The 13,213-nt window shown below is 38.0% G+C and overlaps 1 protein-coding gene across 1 annotated transcript; it reads right to left on the bottom strand.

The window, feature by feature from the left end:
• Window positions 1–1,161: 1,161 nt before the first annotated feature.
• On the bottom strand, window positions 1,162–12,712 carry pdcd4b (programmed cell death 4b). The gene is made up of 12 exons (XM_030135835.1): window positions 12,632–12,712; window positions 12,062–12,169; window positions 10,760–11,071; window positions 7,977–8,071; window positions 6,341–6,454; window positions 6,033–6,254; window positions 3,443–3,540; window positions 2,975–3,089; window positions 2,498–2,605; window positions 2,262–2,372; window positions 2,012–2,151; window positions 1,162–1,912 (listed from the first exon to the last, which is right to left on the bottom strand). The coding sequence occupies exons 2-12, from the start codon at window positions 12,102–12,104 to the stop codon at window positions 1,852–1,854; spliced, it is 1,419 nt and encodes a 472-aa protein (XP_029991695.1). The 5' UTR covers window positions 12,105–12,169; window positions 12,632–12,712; the 3' UTR covers window positions 1,162–1,851.
• Window positions 12,713–13,213: the final 501 nt, after the last annotated feature.

The raw sequence follows: 13,213 nt of genomic DNA, 5'->3' as shown, positions 1-13,213 counted from the left end.
TAATAATACAGTACAGCAGGTGGTAACATTTATGTTAAACCTTACACAGGGTCTATCAAGAATTAAAATAAATTGATACAAATGAAAATAGCAATTGATCAAGCCAAGCCTTTTCAAGCCAAGATTATTTGTACAAACGTGAACATTTTTGCTAGACATGACTGTTTTTCTTCATTTTTTGGGCTAAATCCACAGGGCAGCTTTCCATGGAAGATGTCCCTACCATGATTCTGTGCAAGCCAAAGCTGCTCCCACTGAAATCAGTCACACTCGAGAAACTAGAGAAAATGCAGATGGAGGCTCAAGAGGCTGTCAAGCAGCAAGAACTGGCAATGAAGGAGCAGTCGCTGTAAACGTCCAGTAGAAGCTTCAAAATTGGCAGAGAAATTTCTGCAGATGGATTCCACAAATCAAGTGTTTACAAGCTATGGTAGAACAAGAAACTGTATGGACAGTAAAGTGCAATATGAAGAAGATAGTTGTGCTTTTGTCCACAGAACTGAAGAGCTGATGAAGTGGTGCGAGAGTGATTTTACATGAGACCAGCCATACTTCAGCTTGTCAGTCTTGTTCTTCACTTTGGTTACTGAATGATGTACTGTCATTAGCAAAGCGAACATCTATTGTTTGTAAGTTTTCCCCATGTGGATGGTAACTCAAACTGAGTCATTATTCATCCTATTTATTTGTGTTACTGCATCTGTAAAATGGCATTGGTGCAAAGATAAAACTGTCATGGGACAGTAGAGGTAGAATTAGTGGATCTGATTGTCACACTAATAAGATTATATGTTTCTGCATGTCAAATGATGTCCTTTAAAAATAAAGAAAATTAATTTATTTTAAAAAATTCTCAATGTCTTGTCCACAACATCACCTGGTTGGTCACACATTACTGATATGAGTCTAGAAATATTAAATATTATACAACTTCAGTTTATTTGATAGTGAACTAAAACACATTACGAGAAATTTTAGGGTTGTTCTAAAAGTAGATAATGCAATTAGAATTTTGCTGTAAATTCATATTGGCCTTAAAGTATTAATAACTATGATTATCATCTCAGACATATTAGTCATAGATAGTAGCTTGTGTGTTAGGTGACTGTACGATTATAGCATCTACACAACATGGCACAAAATATGTAATTAATGCTATTATTATTGTGACACTTTGAAAAACACTTGTTTTATTTTAGATTTATTTTTTAATGAACAAACGAGGAGCAATACACGGTACACTTTCCACACCAGTATTCCCCGGATATAAAAATAAACATTCTTAACACCATAGTGTGAAGTTACATAACTGGTATTTCTTGTTGCACTAGTATGCGACCACCTTTAATGACATCTTTGTGTAATTTAAAGGGTAACAAAGAAGAAAAGTCAAGCACAGCATAGAAACAGCAGCAAGTTTGGGAGCTGGTATTTATCCAACATGCTCACCTTGGTTTTATTCTTTTTTTTTTTTAAATACCCTTTTATAAAGCTCTTGACACAAACCTGTCATTCTGTACAAACACTGCTTTCTAGAAAACAACAGGAAGTGGCAGTGGAGTCAAGAAAATACTGTACAAAACAACATGGAATGACTGACGCTGAGAGGTGTGGCACTTTAAGGGTTAGCTTATGTAAATGTTTACATTGAAACACCTTGAAGAAAGTGATCTACTTAGTTTCAATCCAAAGTGCAGTTTTTTTCTCTTACCCCACCTCATTTTCAGAAATGTACATTCTTTCGACTGTTAGAAGGGGGAACTTGTACCCAACTACTTTGAAAAATATGCAAGTAAAAAAGTAGCTTTATCCTCTTCATTTCAGGAAATCTGGCACATAAAAAAGGACTGTTCAGTAGCTTTCAAGTTTAACAACACCACCGTCTCCCTCACTGATAAATCTCTTCCGGCCCCTTAAAGAGACAGATTAAAAAAGGGAAAAAAAACAGTTAGTATCAGTTATAAACAATATATTTATAAATGCAATTATCTGTGTGATGGGGTGCACTTACCGACAGGGACAAAGATCTCTTAATTTGACATTAATGACCCCTGCACTGAAACTCTTATCAACAAACTGCTCCAGGATGAAATATGCACGTGGAACATCAATGTTTATTTCAGCAATGTCCATGTAAATCCTTTCATAGCCCTGTAAGGACAAAAAAATACTTTGAGTCCATTGAACTGTCATCATTTGTTTCAGCAAAACAAATGGGGGCCTGTTGTAGTGCCTCTTTTACACACCAGGTGGCATCTTACCCTTCTTATTTGGTCGATAGTGATGATGGAGGATTCGGAGAGAGACTTCAGTAGCTGCAGAACCATTTTGAAAGTCTTTTCTCCTTTAGATTCCAACACCATAACAATCGCCTAAAAGAAAATGCAAAAATGTTGACAGTCTGTTAGTGTCTGAACTTTTGTGTCCTTCAAGTTGTTATTAAGACCAATAGGTAAGACTGATAGAAAAAAAGCCTGAGATGAGCTGTCTTATTGACCTCATAAACAAACTCGTGGTGGAAATGGGGAACCTCCAGATCTCTCAGACATCTCTCAGCCTCCTTACTGTCTCCAGACAGGATATACTCCTTCAGCAGGAGGTTCATCTGATGGAACACAGAACAGAAATGACAAATATAAACACTTATTTTTGAATTCTTAAAGAAAACAGAATGATTACATGTTGATGATCAGCCCACAAACAGAACTCTTTAAACAATTTTACAGATTCTGTTACAGTTTTGTTAAGATTACACCAGTCAGTGACCATGGCCAGAACTTTACTGTCAACTATCTTTAGGGTGAATTTACCAAATTAAAAAAAGCTTCATAAAATTACTAAAGGAATGACACCTTGATAACAAAATGTACATCTCAAGACATAGTTTAGCAGCAATTTAGTTTGTATTAAAAATGTCAAAAACACAAATAAAGATTATAATTTATAGGATCCCCAGTGTTGTGTATGACTTCACCTCTTTGATGAGTTGCATGACAGGTCTCTGTCCTCCGCCTGTCCCCCACTGGTTGTCTATGCGAAGACCACCCATACTCATCTTCAGCAGCACCGCTGCTCTGTCTAATGCCGCTCTGGAAAATGGAAAACAAAGGAGAGTTGTCATTCCCATGTCTCACTCCAGCTCTGTCATTACTGATCCCTTCTCCATCCATGTCTGCCTCTGCTGCTTCTGGCAATGACTTAAAATAAAATGAGTTTTTTTGTGCTCCTTAATCCTTCAGATGTCTTAAATCCGTTTTCACCTATTAAGTAAGATTCTTTAATTCTTGCAATTTTTTATTACAGAACAGATTAGAACATTTTTGGTCTGGGGTGGTTTGTGAAAACATCTGGTCGCAGACAGTCTGGTCCTGCCCTGATATGTGATGCAATAACACAAAGGAAGCAAAACGTGGATGTGACCGAATTCCAAATAATCACACACCTTGTGTATTCACAGTCAACTCTGCCTTTGTAGCCATCGATGTAGCTCTTGGACAATATTTGGTCGCTGACGGCCCGTGCAATGAATTGGCCCACCAACTGGAAGATAAACACAAAAGGGAAAGCGTAAACAGCCTGTAACACAACACAGAGCAGCTGAGAGAAGCTAAATGCATCCAGGTGTTTCTGATACCTGTTCCTCTACATTCTAAGTCAGACAGGAGGTTCTTTTGTCTGACTAAAGAACTCAAAGGCACTGACAGATGTCCACTGGAGGGATTCAATCTATTCATGTTCATGGTCACAAGTATTTTGTATTATCATGTATAAGTACATGCCCTAAAGAATTAACAATGACTGCTTGTACGAAGGGGCTTCAAAAAGTTTGTGGAAAAAGGACAGTTGGAAAAAATGGTTTAAGTTATGATGTTTATTTTTTAACGTATGCTCTATCTAGGTCAATACACTTCTGCAAGCATTGCTACCAGCCTTAAAGTCCATTTGTGTAAAACTGGGGGACTAACTTGTTGAAGCCCCCTTGTATATTACAAAAAAGTTACATGCTAAGGCCTGGATTTGTTGTTCAATGGATGATGTAAAAAGAATTCTGGAATTGGAACACAAATGACCATAGTTTAGGAGATGCAGGCCCCTAAAAACACTGTCCTGACTGATGACTGACAGTGGCCTCAGGGGCACGTGTATGTTTGTTTACACGAGTACAAGCACATGATTTTGAGAAGCGAAAGAGCTGGCTTTGCTCTTCTGGCCTCCACAAAGCCTGTGCTCATCACTGTCCATTGTCCCTGTACAGACAAGAGGCAGCTCCGTCTCGTCTGATCTGCAACTGTGGCGAGACTGGCAGGCACAAGGAGAAAGAGGGCAGAGTGTGAAAGGGAACGAAAAAGACAAGTGAAAGGGGGTTTTGGAAAGGAAGTGGGGGCAGGGCAGAGATGTAGTGTCCTTTAAACCCACCAGAGAACTGAGACAGTAGGGCAGGAACAAGAAGCGGGACAAAATGAGATGGTAAAATGAGCAGAGTGGGGGAGAGGACCAATAACCCTTTGAACGTCCTATGCTGAGCTTGCATTTTGCCAGCACACACAGACAATGGCCAGAGATCTCATGTCTGTGCAGGCTGAAAAGGAGGGAGCTCAAATAGATGCAGCACACACAAGCACTCCCACACACGCCGACACATTCAACCACAGAGCTGTTTGTCTGTGCAACACTACACAGAGTGGGAAGATTTGACAACAAGCACAAATGCAAAGACGCAGGCTGTACTTTTAGCTCATATCTCTGAGCAGAAGTCAAACAATCAGTGTCAAAACGCTAATAAAGCCTGAATATTTTTACTTGGGCTGAGCGATACATCAATATACAGTACTGTACAGAAGGCAACACTTGGCCATGATATCCCTCCACAGTGTCAATGAGCATAACATCTATTTCACAGTCTCTTTATTAAAATACAACAAAGAAATAAAATGGAATAGTACATGGCTTCTACAGGAAATGGTTAGTATTTAGTATGAGCTCTGTTCCCAAGAAAAAACAAGTAAAAAAACAAACAAAAATAAAACAATGGACATGAGTTGAATGAAACCTGGTGTAAACACTAGAAGATTGGTTCAATAAATCTCATAATGTCTGTGCAGAAGAGTTCAAGACATGTTAAGTGCAAGAGAAATCATACTAAATACTGGGTAGTTCAGTCAGTTTTTTTCCTCAAATACTTGTTTTTAAAGCTTTTCGAAACTTCAGTTGTATTTTATTACAGAGACTGAAACGACAAACCCACTTCAAACCTTTCATTTCATATCATGGTTTGTAAGTTACATTATTATACATTTGGTACTGACTATACTCACATGTTAAGCTTTTAGTTTTGGTTTAGCTAAATCAAAACTTTGTTCAATCATTCTACATGAAGGTATAAAAATAGTTAAATAAAAGGAGGGTGGCAGGGTTATCATTGTCTTTCCTTCATCTATTTACACATTATCGCTTTGCTATGTGGAAAAAAAAACATTAAGCTGTAATGATACCCAAAAAAGGCAAGTTTTTGACAAACACACCGGCCTTCTGATGTAGGGATTTAGCCATTTTAGTATCAAAAAACATTTCCTCGCGTGCGCTTGTTCTACCAAAACCACTTATATCTCGACAGTGTTTTGCACATGTTCTGTCCCAGTAGTAACCCTGTCCAACTCACAGAACTTTTACCCCCTATTCCAGAATGATAGTGGATGGTGCCAGATGTATCTACACACTGGTATACTACAATGGGATATGGAGATAAGTCTGGTTATGTGAGACTACATCTCAGCCATAGGATATTACAGCACACTAGAACTGGATTGTAATGCTTTGGTACTTTACTACTATGGTCCACTTCCAACATTGATATTACCACTTACTTCTTATTACTTATGACTATTTTTGTAAATAATGACTATTTACTATAATATTTTTAACTACATTTTATTTTATTTTCAGCTGTAGGTTATTGAAATATAAAATGACTTATAGGAGGATTTTCACACACAGCCCTAATCTTCAGTGCAGTACAGTGATGCAAGACTCACCTGAGGAGCTCCAGGCGTGTCTAGGACCAGATCGGGGAGCTCTCGTAGCACTTTGTCAAAGGAGCTTTCCATGTCATTGTGGGTCAGTACCGGCCCACACAGGTCCGCCAGTAGCCTGGAGGTGAGCTCCCGGTGGCTGGCTTTGGCCTCTAGGGCCAGCGACACAGCCAACGAGGGCACCTCACTCTGCATGGGCCCCAGGTTCAGTTCAGCAAGCAGCTCCTGAACACAGACAGAGACCTTAAGCTGACCTGAATCAAACACTGCGTATGTAGCCTGTGGTCAGTCTCAGACATGGCTGCACTTACAGCTACTTCATTTGTGTCTCCGTGTTCAAAGTATTCTTGTACTATAGGGGTGACTGTCTTCTCAAAGTCCCTCTCATCCAGCGGAGGGACCACAGTCTCATACACACAGTTTTCCTGTGAAGACACAAAACAAAATAATGGGTATGGTTGAGTGCTTCAGGGAATAATAATAATAATAATAATAATAATAATAATAATAATAATAATAATAATAATAATAATAATAATAATAATAATAAGAAGAAGAAGAAGAAGAAGAAGAAGAAGAAGAAGAAGAAGAAGAAGAAGAAGAAGAAGAAGAAGAAGAAGAAGAAGAAGAAGAAGAAGAAGAAGAAGACTCAGCATTAGCAGATTTGAACTTATGTTTTCAGGAAAATTATTTAACACATTTATATTGCAAGTAAGTCATAACCAAGACATTTTCACAAAGAAAATTGGTGCCAGAATTCAATATACACCATCCATCTTTACTACAAACACTGACTGGAAAGATATCAAGTGAAAAGAAATACATAAACACCAAAATAGACAGACAGCCTAGACCAATCACACCAATTATAAGTTTCAAAAAGTGATTAAATGATTATATATTTAACATTATGGATCAAACATTGTACAGAGGGCAAGATTATTGTACAAATATGATCATTATTGTACATATACAGGGTGGGGAAGCAAAATTTACAATGAGCATTTAGTTGTTTTTTCTCAGCAGGCACTACGTCAATTGTTTTGAAACCAAACATATATTGATGTCATAATCATACCTAACACTATTATCCATACCTTTTCAGAAACTTTTGCCCATATGAGTAATTAGGAAAGCAAATGTCAAAGAGTGTGTGATTTGCTGAATGCACTCATCACACCAAAAGAGATTTCAAAAATAGTTGGAGTGTCTATAAAGACTGTTTATAATGTAAAGAAGAGAATGACTATGAGCAAAACTATTACGAGAAAGTCTGGAAGATACTATTAAAGAAGAATGGGAGAAGTTGGCACCCGAATATTTGAGGAACACTTGCGCAAGTTTCAGGAAGCATGTGAAGGCAGTTATTGAGAAAGAAGGAGGACACATAGAATAAAAACATTTTCTATTATGTAAATTTTCTTGTGGCAAATAAATTCTCATGACTTTCAATAAACTAACTGGTCATACACTGTCTTTCAATCCCTGCCTCAAAATATTGTAAATTTTGCTTCCCCACCCTGTACAAATGCAGATCACATATCAGACACATACAGATATAGTATTTACTCTAAATCCCTCAATTCTACAGTTTTCATTGTGTATATTTAATACAGCACATTTTTAGTGCCTTTATATTTTTTCAGAACATCAAAAACATAATATAAACACTCTTCCAGAAATGTGTGTGTGTGTATATATATATATATATATATATATATATATATATATATATATATATATATATATATATATCACACACACACACATATTTTGTCCATTTCTACTAATTTGCTATTACTGCTTAGCCTTAAAACTTCAATGGTAGTTGTTTGTTCCATGTATGATTATTGATATTTATATAGCATCAGAGTAAATCTACAGCACAAACTTTTAACTGTCTGTCTGTATGTTACACAAATTCTGTTTTAAAACTAGAGTCAGTACCTGAGCTTCATCATAGTTGGGGTCTTTCTCATCCACCTTGTCAGGCCCATAAACTTCACCCGATCTGCCCCACACACCTTTGCCTCCAGCCCCACCTGCAGACAAAGGTCAGTGACAATGTTAAGACATGACATCCGACAACATCACCATGTGAAGGCAGTGCTGGAAAAAAACAAAACAAAACAAGTGAACCATTAGTGGAGCCATTCTCAAAAGAGGAAGTGGCCCATATATCTTGAAACATAAGTTATTCTAGCACTGAAAGTAGCAGCCTTTGAGTGCACTGAGATTTCTTCCAATGATGTCCCTGAAATACAACCCCTGAGAAACAACAGAGAAGCAATAGGACTACATCATTTGTAGTACTTAAAATACTTCGGTTTTGATGTTCTTTGAATCTTCTAAAGCACTCTGTGACTGTGCCCATAAAAATCTCAGAACAAATTAATTTTACTTGCTTCACACTTACATCCAGTTTTTTTCATACAGCTGATTTCCTTATTATGAGACCTACAATGTCCACAAGTAGATTGAACTAGTTTTAGACAAATTACTGTGATTATTTACAAAACATAACCCTGAAAACCACCTACTGAGAACAGTGTGTGGAGTCTAATTCATCTTAGAGTGTGTATACTGTTTTGATGTCACAGTTGAGAAAAATGAGATACATTAGTACATCAGATCAACCAGGAGACCTTTAATCTGCTTAGTGCCTTATTCAGAGCCACAAATTAGTGCTATGACGGTGACACTCTATTTGGTATATCATCTGTGCATCCCAGAAGGCCCCCCTCACTTTATCTGCTACTGTTATGCAAGATGCACAATAATAACCACTAGCGCGTTGACCCATGTGGATCCACGGGTTCTAGATGTGGTAGTTTTTATGCTGTTGTGTATTCAGGCATGTTGTACTGCATTTGTGCAGCAGTCACCACCAAAGCATTCTGGCCATAGCAACATGATGAAAAAATTACAAATATCTCCCAAAGTATTGGTCCTATCAACTTGCCATTTTCACTAGTCTGTTCCTTGACCAAAAATACATAAGTACGCAAAACCGCAGCAGTCAGTTCTTTCTGGATTTTTTGTGAATCTCCAAGCATGCACGCACACACAGAGGCCACTTGGCTTTAGATATACTTCAGGCTTAATGAAAGAAAAAGCATACTCTGGCTGTTACAAGAAAAAATATTATATGCATCTGCAGCTATGTGGATAATCTGCACTGCATCTCATGCTACATTTACTAAACTGGGGCAAAACATACTGGGATATATGATCCTCTTTGTACATGTTACACAAACACACATCTGGTAGGTCTGAGGTCAGCACCAACAGATTGCAGACAGTTTAAGGAGCCCAGTGCTAAAGCTGCTTGTGTTTAAAACCTCCGTGAGACCCACCCAGTGTCTGACATATAACATCCCCCTGTATTTAGTCAGGCATACTGCACATTGGCTGCCCACTTCACTGCATTTCAGCATGAAAACACAGTATGTAACAGTTTGCACTCACTGAAGATTCTGCACACCAACTGCCTTTGCCACTTTAAAACTGCAGTGTATAAAGGTTTAATGGAGGACATCTCTGGGCTCAAATAACAGGGTTTCACTGGTGTGGCAAGATTTGTTATGTAACCAGAAAAACAGACACAGTGCCAAGAGAGGCTGCACTTGGTCTAGTTCTGCTGCCCATGGAGAACTCAGTGCCTTAATGCTAATGCACACATATAACTTAGCATTGCATGATTACATCATGGACTGAATGAATTAGGAATCACATAATCATATAAATCTGATCTCCAAACTATATGCTTTCCATACATCTATGCAGGGATTGGTAAAATGGCTATAACATGTCATCTCAACTGTTCATCAATGATATGAAAGATTCCAAAGTTTAAACATTTTTTAATTTCAAAAAATATTTTTTAAAAAAATGCAATGATATACTTTTCCTTTATGTCAGTAACAGCAGTAATTCAAAAAATCTGATTTTGTAGGGTGTCAATGTGCATTACTTAAAGATAAAATAATATATAAGCAATAAGAAACAATTCGGTTGCATATTTAATTTTCTTTGAGTAAGAAATGTCTCCAGAGGAAGCATTAATGTTGATTTTGAGATCTACGCTTTCTTGATGATTTTCATCAAACCTCAGTTCATCAACTTCTTCTGATCCATCAGCTTGATATGTAAACTGGATAGTAATCAATTTTTAGCTGTGAGACATTCATGATCTGCATCTTCTATTGTGCCCTAAAAATAAGATTGTTACATTACCAGCACAAAATCTAAATATCACCCCATCAAAATGCAGACAAATGTTCTATAGTCTTCAAATCACGTAATTTAAATATATAATACTTAAACTGCCCCTAAAATCAAAGCCAGCTCTCTGTGTCAGTATACACAGAAATAAAAAAGGTATATATCTGTATATGAACTTTAAAAGTAACTTGTGCGCACACATATACTTTGCCATTTTATCTGCAAGTGGAAATTTCCAGAGAAGCTTGGTTGCTTGAAGATGATGAGCCATTTGTTTCCTGGCTAATTGGTTTATGGCTCTTAGATGGAAACCCACCGGCTGATCACAAATGCAGGTGACTGTGATGTGGGACTTCCCTTTGAAGTACTCAACATTAGTGGCTGTTTCATTAACTTGTCCTCGCCTACACTAAAACAGCCAAATGGGTAACACTTGTAGATCAGGGAATGTGAGACATCTGGTAATGGTGGTAACATGTTGTGCATACAACACTTAATCCATGTACCTTTCTTTGGTAGTCCTCTGCCCTTGCCCAGCCTGGACTTTCTGTCCAGTAGCTTACTCTTAGGGCTGGTGGGTGCCGTGATGGTCCCCCTGACACTGTCCCCGTTATCACTGAGGGAGTCGCCCCTGCCAGAGTCCCTGGAGGAGTTCTTCCTCAGCCTCCGCTTGGCCTTGGCCTTAAGACGTGCTTCGTGAATGCTGTTGCTCGAAGTCAACAGCCAGTTGCCATTGATCTCATTGTTGATGTTCTTGTTGGAGATTCCTCCATTGTCTTCATCTCCAGAAAGAAAGGAATCACTAAGGTCTTCAGCCCCTGAAAGATCAATAATTTAGATGACCACGAATGCATTTCAGGACTTACTCCACATATCATCCCTTTTGTACTTGGATTTTATGCTTTTTCAAGTACTTTTTAGTGTGTGGTCTAGCCCCGGACAGCTGTCACATACACTGCATAGGAAGTAGATCAGGGGTGTCAAACATATGGCCCACAGGCCAAAACTGGCCCACCAAAGGTTCTAATCTGGCCTGTGGGATGAATTTGCTAAATTTGCACAAATTGCTCTGAAGACATTAACAGTCAAGGGTGTCCAACTCATTTTGCCCAATTTGATCTCAAGTGGGTCAGACCACTAAATTAATAGCAAAATAATCTGTAAATAATACCAACTCCAAATTCCAAACTCCAAAATTGTATCAGTATTAGGCATCTTTACATGTTTTGCGCCTTTGTACATCCACTACATTTGCAATACACAGGTATAATGACAGGCTAAATTGAGACATGCTTTTCATAAAATTGCCATTATTTCTCTAGGAAATTTTGTTCATGGTTATTCACATTTTTTGTGAAAGGACAGTTTGTAAATATAAACATTTTCATAACTGAATGTTATTATCATTCTTAATTTTTTTTTTTTTTGCACAAAACAGAAAAAATTTGGAGTTGACATTATTTCTAGATTATTGTGCTATTAATTCACTGGTCCACCCCGGTTGAGATCAAATTGGGCTGTTTGTAGCCCTTGAACTAAAATGAGTTTGACACCCTTGTTGTAGAGAAACACGGATGAAAAAACAGTGACCTCAATAAGAGATGCAGATTTAACAAACACGGTTATCAATTCTTATCTACAGTCACCCACAACATGCGTGCTGAGCATCACATATACTTGCAAAATTCAACATCCCATCATGTGCAGACAGTGCAGACAAGCATCAACCACTTCCTCATGAAACACACCCAGTGCCCTACATTAGATACAGCTGATGAGGCTGAAACGTTCAGACTATTCACACTCACCGACGGGGTTTGCGTTCAGCCAGGCCTCGCAGTCAGTTGCCATGTTTCACACCAGAAAATAAACTTTGCAGCGAAAGAGAGTGAAAAAGGGGGGTTTCCGAATGACACCTGCAGAAGAAACGAAAATGTTATGAGCAGAAATCAATTGAAAACATGCCCAGACATGCAGGAAGACAACAGCCTCCCCTCCCCTATTCATTCAAAGTCACTGTTGATAAACAATGGCTAACGTTAGCTTAAAGTGCTGACTGTCAAGAGGAGCTGCGTCAAAACACCAAACTCACCAATGCTAACATGAACCGAAGAGACAACAACGCGCCTAACACGAAACTAAAATCCAAATTTCATACATTAACTGATACAATATGATACGTTTATAATTTGTCTTTTATTCGAGATGTTAGTAAAAATACAATTATTGCACACGGTCCGTTAGCTCGAGCACCGACTCTCAGTTACAACATCGTTCAAAATGTCGGTACTTCAATCCAACCAGAAAAAATAAGCATGCATTTTCTACTTTTCTGCTACATTATTCCAGTAACTCAGTAACTGAGTAAAATCACTGACCGTCTGTTGTGTCCAAGCTTCAACTCTGACGCGAACACTGTAGTTTTTTTGTTATATCTACCCAGCAACGGCGGCGTGTGATCCATGTATGTGTAAGCTGATTGGCTGAAAGCGAGGGGGGTTTAAAGGTGAAGCACCAATGAAAACGCACCACGGGATTTTCTTCTGGCATTTTCTGTTGCGTCAATGTCTATGTGGTTTAGGAAATACTGCCCTCTACCTGTGGTACTGAAGAGGACCGCTCTGTACTCTATCCAATCACTGCTTAAAATCAGCTACAATGGTTACATTTAAGTTTATAAATAACAATACTAAAATAAAAAACAAACTAATCCAAGTATTTTATCTGTTAAAAGCACCCACAGCCCATACTATATTGATTATTCGGAACATTTAGCATAAGAACATCATGTTCCTACATCCATCCAGAGGGATTAAGAACAATGGCCATTCTGATAAATAAATAAAAGAACAAAACAGTCTTTATACAACACTAGCATCCAAGTAAGCTATTATTTGTTCTATTTTATACAACTATTAATGTCTATAGATCACTTTGTACAGCATGTACTGCATGTTACA

Source organism: Sphaeramia orbicularis, chromosome 1, assembly GCF_902148855.1.
Source record: "Sphaeramia orbicularis chromosome 1, fSphaOr1.1, whole genome shotgun sequence".
Taxonomy (NCBI): domain Eukaryota; kingdom Metazoa; phylum Chordata; class Actinopteri; order Kurtiformes; family Apogonidae; genus Sphaeramia; species Sphaeramia orbicularis.
This window is presented reverse-complemented; position numbering and strand designations above follow the sequence as displayed.

Excerpts from the sequence above, each read along its gene's own strand:
- pdcd4b (XM_030135835.1), bottom strand. The coding sequence starts at position 12,104 with ATGGCAACTGACTGCGAGGCCTGGCTGAACGCAAACCCCGTCG. Across the intron at positions 11,072-12,061 it reads GCTGAACGCAAACCCCGTCG|GGGCTGAAGACCTTAGTGAT; the intron begins GTGAGTGTGAAT and ends TTGATCTTTCAG. Across the intron at positions 6,255-6,340 it reads GAGACACAAATGAAGTAGCT|GAGCTGCTTGCTGAACTGAA; the intron begins GTAAGTGCAGCC and ends GTCTGTGTTCAG.